Source organism: Mastigoproctus giganteus, chromosome 1 (assembly GCF_048544385.1).
Source record: "Mastigoproctus giganteus isolate SK-2022 chromosome 1, ASM4854438v1, whole genome shotgun sequence".
NCBI lineage: Eukaryota > Metazoa > Arthropoda > Arachnida > Uropygi > Thelyphonidae > Mastigoproctus > Mastigoproctus giganteus.
Genome location: NC_143575.1, coordinates 19,667,095 through 19,683,006, shown reverse-complemented (window position 1 = coordinate 19,683,006; position 15,912 = coordinate 19,667,095). Strand labels below are relative to the sequence as shown.

Here is a 15,912-nt window from a genome sequence, read left to right as displayed (position 1 = left end):
AGAAAACAGAGGAGAGAGAAAGGAAATAGAGAAAGAAAGGGAGAAGAAAAGACAGGGGAAGAAAGAACTAAAAGAGAAAAAAGACAAGAGAAATATAGAAAAGAGATAGAAAGACAAAACAAGAGGAAACGATAAAAGGGGATAGAGGAAAAGAAAACTGTCAAAAAAAGGGGAAAAAGCATGGAAGAACGAAAGAAGAAAAAAAAAGAAAGGAAAGAAGAGAGAAAGAAAGAAAAGAGAGAGGAAGATAGAAAGAAAACAAAAGAAAGGAAAAAGAGAAAGCAGAGAGAGAGAGAGGAGAGAAAGAAAAGAGAAAGGAAGATAGAAAGAAAACAGAAAGAAAGAATACAGAGGAAAAGAAAAGACAAACTTAAGAGAGAAAAAAGACGAGAGAAATATAGAAAAAAGAGAGAGAGAAAGAAAAAACAAGAGGAAAAGAAAACTGACAAAAAGGGGAAAAGCATGAAAGAAAGAAGAAGAAAGAAAAGAAAAGAAGAGAGAAAGATAAATAAGTGACGAGAGAGGGGAAAAGAGAAAAAGTGGAAGGGAAAGAAGAAAGGCAAAAGAAACCAGAACAAAAAGGGGAAAAACGCGAAAGAGAGATGGAATGGAGATTAAGTGTAAAGAAAAGTGTGTTGAAGAAAAATTTAAAACAAAAATATGAATCCTAAGGATGGGTTATTTCCAATTTGCGCTGAGGCAGCTAAGGCCATCAGGCGTGGATATCTCCTGTCAGTAAACTACTTGTATTCCGTTACATTTTAAGTTTTCGTCGCGTAGGCATATTCAAGAGAGTATAATTACATGAGAATAGTTTTAACTACGTTAACGTTTCATAATCTTCTTAGAATGTATTATCATCATCCAAGGTTATCTTGCGGGGCATCTGTAATCGGTTTTAAACTCCTTCCTACAAAAGGGCACTTCATTATTCGAAAGTATTTTATATTTAGAAAGCATATGCGTTTTCCTTTTTTGAATTGTGCCACGAGAAGACCTTGAATTACATCTAAAGAACGCTGCCAGTTTGGAACAATCAACTTCTATGCAGCTATTCTGTTATACGAAGACCTTTGCGTGTGTGATGTCAGGTTAATTTATTGGCTTCGTTAACTCTAAGCAGTAGAAGTTGACGTAGAAAGGCAGTTATTTTTATTTTACAGAGTTCATGGCCAGAGTACTTTATTAATGAAACGCGTGTTTAATTTTCCAGTGGAGTACCAGTAAGACTGCCATTCATCAGCTCATTAGGCATTTATCAAACTCCTTCTTTACTTCCAGTTTTAATTCTTTATGGACATACACGAACCCTTCTTTATCTGATGAATATATTTAAATGATAAGCAGTCCTACATGAGAGCCACGTCGGAAGAGATATCTACCACATCAGGTGGATTGGAAACAAGAGAAACACTCAAAATAATTCGCCTATAGGCTTTGTGTATGGCAAACTTCCTTCACAGTCAAGGTTTTGGATGTCAAGCATTTGTGTCGACAGGAATCTACCAGGGAAGGCACGTCTGTTAGTGTTCGGTACTAAAGAAGGAAGCAATTTTAGACGACTGTGAGGGCTCACCACGAGCATGTATATCATATGCAAGGGGCTTTAATTAAACCAGTTAGCGTGTTAATTGAGACGTAATGTTTTCTCCCAGATGAGATCCAGAAGTTGGGTTAACACCGAAGGAACGCGCTATCTTGGTCGTGGGCATCTGCTGAGAGAGAATTTCCATGTTGCCCACTACAAGAGTCAGTAGTCAGCAGTGAAGACTATTTTTAACTATGGTAGGGGCGGGAGAAACCCAAACCTCTGAGTAATAGAGAACTGACTGGAAGAAATCGAGAATACCTCCAAGATATAAGATGGAATATTTTTATGGGGTACCATATAATGAAGAGATGATGTTGTATGAGATATGTGTCCATGAGAATGTTATTTGTGCGGATTTTTTTCGGATTTGTGGATAGGGTGAAGGAATGCAGGTATTGCACAAAATCAAAATTAAACTTCTGGTTAATTAATAAGTCTCTGAGTTCTGAGAGGTCATCCCCGGGATCAGTTCTTGTGATAAGTGTTAATCTATTGACGAAAGGGAAAAAACAGTGCTATGAAGAGAACACCATCTTGGGGAAGATTTGAGGACTGATTCTGAAGGATAATCAGAGAAGGGATGTTGAAAAGATATTGGATGGGATATGTTTCTACGAGAATATTATTTGTGCTGACCTTGTCGGATTCATGGATAAGTTGACGGGAACATCCCATTCAGAAGATGAACGGCACTAGCTATGTGATCAAGCCACGACTTCTGGAAGACCACATAAGGCTAGAGAAGTTTACAAGATAGAGAATACAAAAATAGTGTTGTATTTAGCAGTTACGTGAGCTAAAATCACTGAAATCAAACTCGTATGCCTCTGCACCCTCACGTTTGACTATATGCTTACGGTTGCGTGTTACATCTGCTGTTTTTCGATTTCACGAATGATATTTGAAGAAGTGTAATAGTAAAGATCTTCCCTAATTTATGTAAATGATTTAATCCGGATCACTTGTCACTCATTTCGAGAAGTGTTTCGGCCTAACTCAGGTGGCGCTGACTTAGGCAGCCTCAGGTCTGAAGATAATCTTTTATCTTCGGACAATAAACTATAAAACTAAACTTGCATTTGCTTCATTTTGGCAACTTCCAGAGTAAGCAAATATGAGTTTCATTTTAACAGATCAGTGATAGCTTCAAATTTTGGAATGAGTGGCGAGATAGGGTGGAAAATCCATTCCATCTTAAAATGTTTTAACATTATGGGTACTTTTTTCTTTCATTTTGTAATCCAAGTTGTCTAAAATGTTCATAATCAGCAATTCACTTTCGTTTTTTCCTTCCCTTTCTTTCTGTCTTTTCTCTTTTAGTTTTGTGTTTCTTTCTCTCTGTTGCTTTCTTTTTTTTTTTTTTTCTTTTCCGGTTTTTGGTAAGTTAATATCATGTTTTCCCTATTAGAATCGAACTGTTTATCTTTGTTTCAGCTCAAAATTCCACTGGACTTAAAACTGGTTTACGGATTAATTGAAAACGACAATTTAAAATCGTATCGCGATCTTCGGTATTTTTATTTTGATGCCAAAGATGAGTACAACCTTACCTCCCTGTCTCTGGAACATGTTCGTTCGAGTGATTTTAAATTAACCAGCAGAAAGTTACAGGAAATGTTAAGGAGATTGGAGAAAGTGGGCGAAACGAGGTCGTTAGGATGGTAAGTGATCATTATTTAGCCGGCGCCTTACCTTGACTCGAGAAGTAACCGTGGCCCAAAAACCCGACCTTGAAACAGCAAAATACAGGTTCAGCATGTGTGCCCGCACACCTAATCTTTTATGAGAGAGAGAGAGAGAGAGAGAGAGAACAGAAGAAAGTACCTGTTATATTGACTTCATTTCTATTTAGATGCATTGGTTGCTATAAGCGTCTTCATTTAGGTACAAAAAAGTCAGAACGTAATGTTAATGCAGATTTATTGCTCAGATTACTCATTAATTAATGAATTAGTCATATATCTTTATTATATTAATCATAGAAAAACTCAGTTAATCTAAGAAAAAAATAAACAATTGCACCTATTGTCGTAGGATTTTTCAGCGACTAAGGCCATATTGCACCGTGTATATAATATCTGTAAAGTGTGTGTATTCTGTGGTCGATTTTCTGTTTGCTGGACGAAAAATCGAGTTTCCGGGAATAAAATCCCATGCTACCCTCGCCTGAGACCGACTAACTCAGCCACGTTGTGAAAAGGCTCATAAAAATTCCTCACGTCATTGACAGAACTCAAACTGAGGTCTTTTTCACCCGGTGTGGGGAGGACGACAATTCTAGCAATTGTGCTACCCACAAGGGCGATTGCCCATGAAATATATTACAATGATTGCATTACCAAACTGGTTAGGCCCTCGCTGGTAGCACAGTGGATATAATCACAGTCTTCTCCACAGTGCGTGTAAAAGTTATCCTGGGTTTAAATCCCGTCAATGACGCGAGGAAATTTTATGGTCTTCTTTTCACAACGTTGTTGAGTTAGTCGATCTCAGGAGAGGATGCATGGTTTTCTCCACGCAATTTACAGAAAATACATTGACATCTCATGACCTTAGTAGTTTTGGCACTTAGCGCGTGTACATACACCAAACTGGTTTGTACTCGTGGATATATACAGTATATTGTATTGCTAAAAGTGTTTAAACACCACTTGGGATTTAGGAAAAACGGACCATACTCGCATTTCCCCTTTCAAGAACTGGTATAAAAGCAACTGTATTCACATCTACATAGATCCGTAGATCATGGATACGTAAAGAACTGAACCACAAAAATCAAATATGAAAGCACGCAATACACCCATCGTAATTGGTCCCCAAGAACTAGAAACTGTTACAGAGTGACCAATAACGGTACGCAGTTGCTATTTGATGGTCGTTTTTGGGTCTGGCGGATGCCCAGAGAACGTTTTTTTACCAGAAAGTTTCATAATGCTCTCACCATTTGGGTTTGAATTTTTTGTCGTTATTCCTGGAACGATGCATGCTATGCGGTACATTGATATTCTGTACAATTCCACTCTATTTACACTCTGACCGCAGATGGGAAGGGCCGTTTTAAGTTCACGATGCACTGCCTCTAATGACTTGGTTTGAAGACAGGGGTGTAGAAAAACTTCATTGGCTTGTCGACATCTCCGAACTTTACAACTTTGAACAAATTCGGAATGAAACGGAATTCTAAGCTTCGGACCAATCCAACAATCCCGCAATCACCAGCTGAATTGAACGCTATGTTGAAGGTGGGATGGACCAAAATGCCGCCTTCCTGTTATCAGAATTAGTTTGGAGCCCACCAACTTGGGTATAGTCTATCTCTATAATTTAGGCTAAAGTTGGTAAAAGGTTCTTTGAAACATGCAGATATCCAATTACTTTTGTCAGTATAGTGTTTTTTTTTTTAATAGAGGATGACACAGATAAGACGAGCCTTTTAAAAATTGCCAAAAATGATAGCTATATCATTTTTCAATCAATCGGAAAAGAAATAGTCGGACCTATCTTATTTTGTTTTATCCTGTCGAATAAAGCCGGTCTTAAACAAGAGAAATCGTATGAGTAACAATTGAAGCGTAGCTTATATATAGTAATTGATGAAGTGACCTTCACCCGCCTTACAGGTCACTGTAAACCACCACACCATGACCAACTTAACTCGGCACATCTTTGTTTTCTAAAAATTTCTGCAGGACCTGTAGATCTACTTGTAACACTTTCTTAATTCAGCTCGCATTGTAGTCTGGAGGTTGTTCTACTTGACCTACATGGGTAAGACCCGGCAGGATGAAAGGTCAGATCTTACAAGTTTTGACTCACTTAAGAATAGACTAAAATCAAGTTTTAAAAGGAGTCGTTAACCATTACCTGTGTATGGGTTGTTAGTTTTGGTTTTATCTTTGAAGGAATGAAAGCGATATTAGATATATGATCCATACTGATATATAAAGGGCAGTTCATCGAATACTTTTAGGGGAACTTCCACTTTTAAATTGGAATCGACATTTCGTCTAACTTTTTTGATTCCTCCAATTCTGTTATCTACTTAAAATGATCGAATATTTCATCTTCCACCTACATTACTCACAAATGATATCATTTCCTCATAAAACAGAATGACGTTGGGCCTTCTAAAATTTCCCTTGACCGTGAACGTTCAATTGCACTTAATAAAATAGTTAGCTGGACTATTTTACAACAAAGCTCTCACATGAGGAACACGTGAAGTAATGTCAAAATCTTGCGTCATGGACCTTGAAATTTTTCATGAGACGATTTAATAATTGTAAATAATTTTCATACCGACCAATTTGCTTCCGGTGATTCCTTTTTAAAGTAATGTTTTTCATCCGATTTACCGCTAGCATTGCTGAAGTGTTCTGCGAATTCTTCCACCGCCTTTTGAATTATTTTATTTTTATTCATAAAGGTCAAGGTCTTTTTGTATTGAAAACAAATAAATGAAATTAAGTGTTCCACCAATTTCTTACCCTTAAAAAAGTTGAAAAATACTTCTAACGACACCCACTAATTCTAACTTCAAGGCGAGAGTCATCACGAAAGTAATCGCTATGTATTTTTGATAACTGTGAATTCAAGTTGATGTAAACGCATTAAAAACTTGTTCCTATATATTGGAAGTGCTTAATGTACAAATCCGAATCAAGAATCAATTTATTCACAAATTCAATCGCTTGGTTAATAAAACAACCTCCATTCTCTTTGAACACAGAACAGAAATTGTGGACTGTCTCACGTGGTAGAGTGGCATCCTCCAGAAAAACAAAGTTTCAAATAGGAAACATGTCCAATACCCCTGTTAAATGTTTAAGAATTCCTAGTCAGTCAATGTTCTGCTTCCACTTTGCACAGAAATCGTTTATGGAAGCGCAGTAGAAGCATAAGATTGACACAAGACATGCTGAAAGTATGTAGGCCACAACTTCAATTTCAGATTTAATCATTTTAATATTAAATTCCCCAGATAGAACGGACTTCAAAGATGATTTTGCTGAACAAGACCAAATTGGGGGTACAAAGAAAACTGTGATAATGTTCTGACCCGACACCAATGAAACCTAGTTTCAGATTCCACAAAATCCTAAATATGTTAACTTAACCTTCAGTGCAGTGCTATCGAGAACCTCTCATCCAAAATAACTCCTAAAACTTTTCACTGAGATTCTGAAACAGAAAAAGGGCCCTTCCCACATACTTCAGCCACTCGGCAGAGGAAGAGTGTAAAATAACTATTCGGAATCTCAGCTTTGAACCAGGCCAACGTTATGCAATCAGTAGCTGAACTGACCACTATGTTGAAGGTTGAATGGGCCAAAATACCACCTGTCTGTTATCAAAAATTAGTTTGGAGTCCACCAACTCGGGTATAGTCTATATTATAGATTATACCACGGTTATAGACTCTAATTTAGGTATTTTACAAAACCTAAATTGGAGAGTATTTAGGTTTTGTAAATTTTAGGTATTTTGTTAAAATTAATGTAATTTACAATTTTAACAAAATTGTTAAATTTTGTTAAAATTGTAATTATTAAAATTGTTAAACAAAATTAACAAAATTACAATTTTGTTATTTTTACAGCCCTTGGAGAGAAAAACGACAATTTTGTCAGTTGTCCAGCAGAAGCCCTAGACTGGAGGGTACGACGTTGGAGAATTCTTGAGGAAGTGCTGACCTACCAACCCGATATTCTCTGTATACAGGAAGTTGACCATTTCCAGTTCCTACAGAAAACCCTTGGTGTTCTGCAACTTTCCGGAATCTTTTTCCCTAAACCCGATTCTCCCTGCTATTATATAAAAGGAAACAATGGACCCGATGGTTGTGCAATCTTTTATGATACCACAAAATTTAACTTGATGTGGGCAGAAACTAGAGTTTTGGAAGTGTGGACTTGCCAGTCTAATCAAGTTGTGGTGCTTTGTTTACTAAAACGGAAAAGTGATGGTACTGAGTTTTGTGTAGCGACCACCCATCTAAAGGCTCGCCAGGGAACGCTGCTGTCTACTCTACGTAACGAACAGGGGAAGGATCTTATTGAATTCATCAAAGTACATTATGGACGTCGGCCATTAATATTAGCTGGCGATTTCAATGCTGAACCTTCAGAACCTGTCTACAGAACTCTCATGAACTGTGATCTTCAACTTGATAGTGGTTACTGCCACTTAAACAACCGGCACGAAGAACCCCCTTATACAACATGGAAAGTGCGAGAAGAGGGGGAAATCTGCCACACAATCGATTATATTTTTTACACTCCCTCTAGCTTTTCTCTAGATGCTTTGCTACAGTTTCCAACAGGCGATGACATTGGAGAAAATCGTGTGCCATCCTATCAGTATCCTTCCGATCATTTTTCTTTGGTCTGTGATTTTAGGATTTCACTCGAAGATGTCTAACGTTCAAACAGTTTTCCGTGTATAAATGTATATACAGTGGGCGGTGTCATAGCTCCTTACATCATTGCATTTTATCTGAAGCCAATAGGCAGTCTTAACAGTTCATGCACAGGCAATCAAAGAAAAATTTCTCAAAAGGGTGTGATTTTTCATGTACTTTAGAAAATATTCACTTTACTTCTTATGTCTATACATGAAATTCTTTCAGATGTTCAACGTGCATGAATTTCCCTTGATGTTTCCGTGTTAAGTTTAGGACGAAAGGCTTAATCTTGAATCCTCATGTAAATTTTATTGCAGAGTTGTTTCTACGTTCGAGAGGATGGTAAAGATGGAAGCTCAAATTCCATTGTCTAGCAAGTGTCATGAGAAAGGAAACTCCAGTTCCTTCCCTAAGTTTCCAATTTAAAACTTTTTGTAACTGAAGACGAAGCTCTTTTGGTAGTTGAAAAGCCAAATTTTTGTTTATCTTCAAAGGGTATTATAAGAAATGTGATGTTTCTTCATTTGCATATTTAGTATCTTATTCAAATAGTGGAATAAGTGCCTTTCCTATTTTTAATGCTGCTGAGTGCGGACATCTATTTCTACTGCTGTTGGCCATTCATGTATATAAAGATGAAGAAGACAAATGTACATTTTTCAAGGAGTCCAAGGAGCTCCACAATGTTTAGTTTTTACATCTGCTCACAGTGGCAGTTTATTTACTATTGTGATATATTTCTTTAAATGTGATGTCTTATTTTTTTAAATCTGGCTTTCTTATAGTTACGGTCTCTCCTTTATATTCCATATAGTGTAGGCGTATAAAAGACAGCTCCTTACGTTTTTGTTTTAGGAATGTATATAATATTCACTAGTATATTGGTGATGTGTGATTGACGAGTTATCGTAATATATTATATAAAAACATAACGGGCTATGTTATTTTTAAATTCATTATTTTGTACATCACAGTTATGATTTCATAATTGAATTCAAATGTAAAAAAATGAAGAAATCCTTCAGACCACTGGATGTTCAGATGGTTTATTATCTATTCGTGCATTACAATAATAATATATTCATTTAGTACTGTTGTTTCTTTTTTTCATAATAATTTTATGTAATTGAGTATTTTTGGTTGAATATGATTTTAATAAAAAATTACGAGATCTCGATGTTGACTTAATTTTCAGTTACAAACAATCGCACAAATTCTGTGTTATAAATTAGAAACAGGGGAGGGGGGGGGGGAGATTGGCTTTAAATCATAGATCAAGAAGACGTTCCGATCATTATACTACAGCCTATCTTCAGTTCTGATAAAAAACGAAATGATTTTATTCATATTGATTTTAAAAAATCATCAATAAAAGTAAACAGATTATATACAGGCTGAGCCAAAAGTTATGACCAGTGAGTCATTATACACAAAATCACTATGATAAAACACACCGATGAGCCAAAACATTATGACCAGCGAGTCGTTATGCAAATCGAAGCAACTGCAGGTGAACTATGGCGCGTGCGCGGATCGGGACACGGTATTAAAAAAACACCTGGTACTGAGCTCCGTTAATCAGTGTTACTCTTGTCCTTCAAGGGGGAAAGGCAGTTTGACAAAGGCCAAATTGTAATGGCCAGGCGACTGGGTCAGAGCATATCCGAAACGGCATGACTAGTGGGATGCTCACGGTCAGCCGTGGTTACTACCTAACGAAATTGGTCCGAGGAGGGGGAACCCACGAATCGCCGGCGAGGTGTTGGACGGCCACGGCTCCTCGATGCTCGAGGTGAACGAAGGCTCTCCCGGATAATACGTGGCAACAGAAGGGCGACTGTGGCGCAACTCGCTGGTAATTGGAATGTTGGTGATGGGAGTAATGTGTCACAACACACGGTACATCGAACCCTGCTGAAAATGGGGCTCTGTAGCCGCAGGCTTCCAGTGCCCATACTAACCACTGTTCACCGGCGACAGCGCCTACAATGGACTCGCCGCGACCATCGAAACTGGACCTTGAGTGATTGGAAGAAGGTCATCTGGTCCGATGAATCACGTTTCCTGTTGCACCATGTGGACGGACGGGTACGTGTGTGTCGCTTACTTGGGAGAGTGATGGCGCCTGGATTCACCATGGGACGAAAACAAGCCGGTGGTGGCGGTGTCATGCGTTGGGCGACGCTCTGCTGGGATACCCTGGGTACAGTCATCCATGTGCAAGGCACTCTAACGTCAACCAATGGGGGGTAACCCCTAGTGAATTCTGACACTAAATACCTAAACATCACGAGACAACAGCCATCCCTCAATGGCCCAGAGTAATGGAAACACAACTAAGACCTGACTAAATTCAGAGAAACCCATCTCTAAGGAAAAACAGAAATAATGCCTGAAATATACTCCAGATATTTCGCACAGGATCGGGAACTGACCAAGGAAAAACTACACCTCACTGGAATGACCCCAACCTGTGAGGCAACCACGATCTGGTTGGTCCACCTTAGTGACAACCAATCTTAAACAACCTATATGGTCCAAAACAGGGCTGAGATTGGTATACTACTTGAAAAGAAACCCATTGATAAAGATCAGACAGTTGGTCTCCCTCTTGACCTCCTAAGGGAATGACAACAGGAATGGATTCCCAAACTGAGAGGCAGCCGGGTGTGTTAAGGTTGACCTAAGCGACAACAAACTGCTATGATATGACTGGACCAAAACATGGAAGAGACTTTCTTACCACAGACGAAGAAAACACACCAATAAAGACTGGAGGTAGGACATATCAGTATCCTCCACCCTGACTCAGCTCGTCAAGACACCACAGAAGACCAAGAACCGCATCAACGCCTTGTTGGGTACGTGGACTAAAGGACATTCAAGGTGGTCATATGACTCATCATATACTGTTTCTCTCTTGAACGGTGCTTTCTTTGCCTTCCTGTGGGAAGAGGGAGGGCTTTGCCTCCCACTCCTCCCCTTCCCCAAATCTCTTCCCTCTGGTGGGGCACAGGCCTGCTCCACTGCAAACGCGGGGCCATCCTCTCTATTGGCCCATTACTTCCTTTTCTTCCCTCCAGTCTTCAGCCCCCCCCCCCCCTTTACTGTTGACTTTTACAGCGTTTCAGCTCTACGCGTCCAAATTTACATCAAAATTTCTTGCCCAACCCATTTAGGCATATAGAAAATATTATTTCAGCGTATAGCCCCTCGCAAGCTTATAAATTATCCTAACAAACGCTAATGACTAATCGCGATGCATATCAAAAGTTCCACTCTCTCAGGGAAGCATGGAGTCTATCTCTATTGCAGTTGAAATACTCTCTATTGAAATGGGAGAAGCTATTATTGACTTTTCACAGTGGCCAACATAACCGGTTCCAGGCGAAGGTTGTGTGGTTTCTAAGAAATGCCGATTGATAATTCATCCACACAACAGACAAACCAACCATGGAATAAACCCAGTTTCAAACACGATGACCGTACTAATACTTCATGGCGTTTAGTTGCTGGAGAAATTGAACAGTCTTCAAAATGTCTGCTCTCTGCTGGGTTAAAGAAAACACTTAAGTTGACCTTATTACAGGTTTACATTAGAGTAAGTTTTTCATCATCTCTGCCTATTAATAACTAATCTACGACTTAATATAAGCAAAAAATAACCTATTGCCTTGCAGATAGCTAAGCGACCTTGATTAGTATAGCGTCCATATCTAACTTGGCAAATATAAGTGGCAAAGTGAATCACCTCACCTTTAAAAACGTACTAAACGGGTGTGAGCATGAGCTCACCATATCTGGTAATCTCTCAACCACGGAGAAACGAACACGATTTGGCCTTAAAAGGTTCATTTCCCTAAATTATTTCATTTTCTTGGTATGTAGTTCTACTACATTATACTGTTTATTCAAATTAAATATACCGGCTACATGTTGCCTGCTTGTGTATCAGTTTCTTCCATAAATGGAACGAAGGCAAAAGTAGCCATGGAGGTATTAAGGAGTTATATAGCATGTTAATCTTATATTTTTCTCTACTGATCTTGAAATGCTATGTTCTAAAGCAATGAAAATTTGATGAAATTACACATATGAGGGGGGACATAAATTCAAATTTTGGAAGAATGGTTACAGGATAGATGTGCGGAACTTTGCTTTCAGCTTGCAGGTAGTTGATCATCGGAACAGTCTTCCATCTGTTGTTGTGGAAGTGAATGGGTTGATTAAATTCAAGAAAGAACTAGACAAATTCTTGGAGGGCACGGATGGTTGAACTGTGTATTTTTATTTATTTATTATTATTTTTTTTTGGCTATATAAGCTTGCTTTTTTCCAACATTTGCCATTACTACTACTACTATTATGCTGATTGGAAGAGACCACATTTACCTGTGTAATATTACAAACTAGAACAAAATAAGTTTGTTAAAAGTTGGGAGAGAACAACAAACATGTTATATGAATTGGTGAAATTTTTCCAGATCTGGCACACACACAATATAAAACTTATCATATTAAGGCCATCCAAGAAGAACTAACTTATATGCCCATGTGTATTATATCCATAAATTGCGTGTGATCTCTGTTCGATTTGTCTGTTTTGCTGGACGAAATATCCGAGTTTCGGGGAAGTGGGGGACGGCCTTGGAGTTCTCGCCTGAGACCTAACTCAGCCACGAAGTTAAAAAGCCCATAAAAGTTCCTTGCTTGATTCGAACTGGGCCATTTCCACCCTGTGAGGGTTGGTTGGTTGTTGTAGGGGTTTAGGCGCATCAGCAAGACCATATTGCGCCATATATAATGTCTGTAAATTGCGTGTTCTGTGGTAGATTTGCTGTTTGCTGAACGAAAAACCCGAGTTTCTGAGAGAGAAAAAATTGCTACCCTCGCCTGAGATCGACTAACTCTACCATGAAGTGAAAAATGCCAATAGTTCGATGCCCATAAAAATTCCTTGCGGAATTTTTATGGGCCTTTCACAACGTGGCTGAGTTAGTCGGACCGAAATGAGGGTTGTATAGCTTTTTCTCCTGCAGAACATTTTACATGTAATGAATTTATGATGAATTAATGATGAGACTTTTTTGAGTCGCCTTGCCACTCATGTATTTTGTATATATACGCTAGTATATATACAGTATACAACAATATGCACAATGCACTGATCTACCAGTTGTGGTAGATCAATACCAGTTGTAGCAAAGATATAAATGAAGCAGCAAAATGTAGGGATGTTATTTATAATAGACATATGTAGAAAGGAGCTCAATGTATTTGAATATGGAACGAAAACTTAAAATATATCATTCAACTAATTTCAAATGCTTCTCTTACAAAAATTTTGTATTAATCATTGCAGGAAGAGGTTCACTCCTTCTAAGTGATATTCCTAAATTTTTAAAAACAAGATTTTTCAAGCTGTGTCCACAGAATCCTGAGGTTTCGCTAACGCGTTTTTGCTGATCCGCAAATATTTTGCATTTTTTAAATTTTTTTTAAATTTAATTTGGGCAGATGAATGAGGTTGAAAAGCTGTTCTAAAGTTTCTCACAAAACTAATGTGCCAATAAAACAGTTTATGGAGAAAGAAAAGGGAACTATTTATTTATTTATTTCTACAGGGGCGTCTTAAAAATAAATTCTGACTAAGAATGCAACTTGAAACCGATATTTTTTCCTACTTTAAAATAGTGACAAACAAATGATAAGTAATGCAAACATATCATATATAGCGATAAATCTGATAAGAATTATAAATAGCTATGAATGGTTTGTATAGCTCCTTATCAGATTGCAACACAATGTAGTTCTTATTTGCTTACGATACACAATGTTCACGTTGTTACTGCAAACAAAGTGTTTCTTGTGATTAACCTGTTTCCTCTTCAGCGTTAACTTAGGCGTACAAGAATAGGTCAGCTGCCAGTTGTAGCCTGTACACTGCAAATGCAATCTTAAAGCATTTTAAATAGTAAATTTGTATCACTGATTCGGAGAATCCGATATCACAACGTACCAGGCTTTTTTTTCTTTGCTCCATCGTAAAGATTGAACAAATCGAGCGCTGCTATTCGGTTTCAATTAGTCCACAGACAATGTTGATTAATCGAAACGTTCTGGACGTCCATCATCCTGCCCTGCTCAACAAGCACCACGTATTCGCTGGATCATCTTCAGCAGTAGATCTATCTCCCCCCACCCAGTCTGTATGCAAACTTCGAATAATAAGTTCAAGATTACTGGGACTATCACTAAACAGTGATCACTTCCCGGTAATCTATAAACTACTACAGCAAAAAATCCATGTGACGAATCTCGCAGACAGTGGCAATTTTCAAAGAAAAATTAGTCGAAATTTAGTTCGTGCATGTCTCCTATCATAAATCCCCCTTTCCCAGCATTATATGCAGGAAAAAAAAAGGCGGAGAGGGGTGGAGGAGGTTACTACAGGGATCGATACTGAAAAACTAAATCCTCCTCTTTTTTTTTTTTTTTTTTTACCCTCGTGGGTAGCATAGTTGGTGGAATCGCCATCCTCCCCACACCAGGTGCAAAAGACCTGAGTTCGGGTCCCATCGATGACGTGAGGAATTTTTTACAACGTGGCCGAGTTAGTCGGTCTCAGACGAGGGTAGCATGTTTTTTTCTCCCGGAAACTCGGATTTTCATCAAACAAACAGAAAATCGACCTCAGAACACACGCAATTTACGGACAATATATACGGAGCAATATGACCTTTGTCGCTGATGCTCCTAAAACCCTACTGCAACAAGAACAACTTCCAAATACAGCGAAAGTATACCTGTTCGTCGATTACCTATCAATCTCATAATACCGAAGGCATGGTACACATAGAATGACAACTGCACATTTCAATAAATAAAATCACTGCATACACAAACTGCAATAGCAGTCATCTCTCAAAATTAAAAAAAAAAAAAAAAAAAAAAAAGCAGTAGCTATACATTTCTGTAAAAAAACGTAACCTACGTCTGCACCTTGAGGTAAGTTACAAGACAACATTATTCGACTTACTGATAATTTGCGAGCCATTAGACTAATATTAGGTAAAAAAAATATAGTTTTGTAGCATACAAAAAAAAAAACGCCGAATCCATTGTTTGAAAATAAGCATTATTCGAATAAAAAAAAAGGTAAACTGCAGCCATTATCAACCCACTGCAGGTTGGAAGCCTCCTGAACAATTCATGCTGAGGAAAATGGACCATAATCTGCCACGCTAGTCCAGTGCAGGTTGGCAGATCGACCGTATTTAGCAGTCAGGGGCTTGAAGCCAGGTCTACTCAAAGAGCGTGCCTTACTGCACCCTCACTCCCTGACCACTCGGGTACGGAGGCCCTTATCTGCTAAAAGTTAGGATACTGTTCGTACGACTTTCCTTAATCTCTCTCAAACACTGATTAGATCATGCCTAGACTACGGAGCTCCAGTCTATGACTCTGTCAGAAAGAGTGCTCTATCTTGTCATGAACCTATCCAGTACGATGCATTCAGGATTGCCTTCGGAACCATTAGAACTTTAGCAGTTCAAAGAATTATACGTGGTAGGAAAAAAAGAAAGAAAAAAAAACCGCTCAGAGCCATTGCACTTCAGAAGTAAAATGCAGTTTACCAAAGCATTCTGTTTAGCTCTATCTATTTGAACCTCAATGGACAGCATTATACCGAAATAAGACTGATAATCAACAATTGCAAGTATTCGACTTCATGACGTCCTTTTAAAGTGGAACCTTCAGACTGACGAAATCAATCACGATATGGACCCATCAGACACTCCATTGACTCTGTATAAGTATAGTGCGAAAGCATTAATAGAAGTATGGTTCCATGGTGTAATGGTTAGCACTCTGGACTCTGAATCCAGCGATCCGAGTTCAAATCTCGGTGGGACCT

At 38.4% G+C, this 15,912-nt stretch overlaps 1 protein-coding gene and 1 non-coding gene across 4 annotated transcripts in view; both read left to right on the top strand.

The window, feature by feature from the left end:
• Nucleotides 1-8,918, top strand: part of LOC150090612 (nocturnin-like) — a 134,303-nt gene extending 125,385 nt beyond the window's left edge. For all 3 annotated transcript variants that reach the window (XM_090371742.1, XM_090371735.1, XM_090371749.1), the window contains one exon: nucleotides 7,191-8,918. In XM_090371742.1, the coding sequence (XP_090227868.1) occupies nucleotides 7,191-8,011 (821 nt within the window). In that variant the 3' untranslated portion in view covers nucleotides 8,012-8,918. The remainder of the gene's footprint in view (nucleotides 1-7,190) is intronic.
• A 6,922-nt stretch (nucleotides 8,919-15,840) lies between these two features.
• On the top strand, nucleotides 15,841-15,912 carry TRNAQ-CUG (transfer RNA glutamine (anticodon CUG)). The gene has a single exon. It is a non-coding gene; the product is annotated as a tRNA-Gln (tRNA).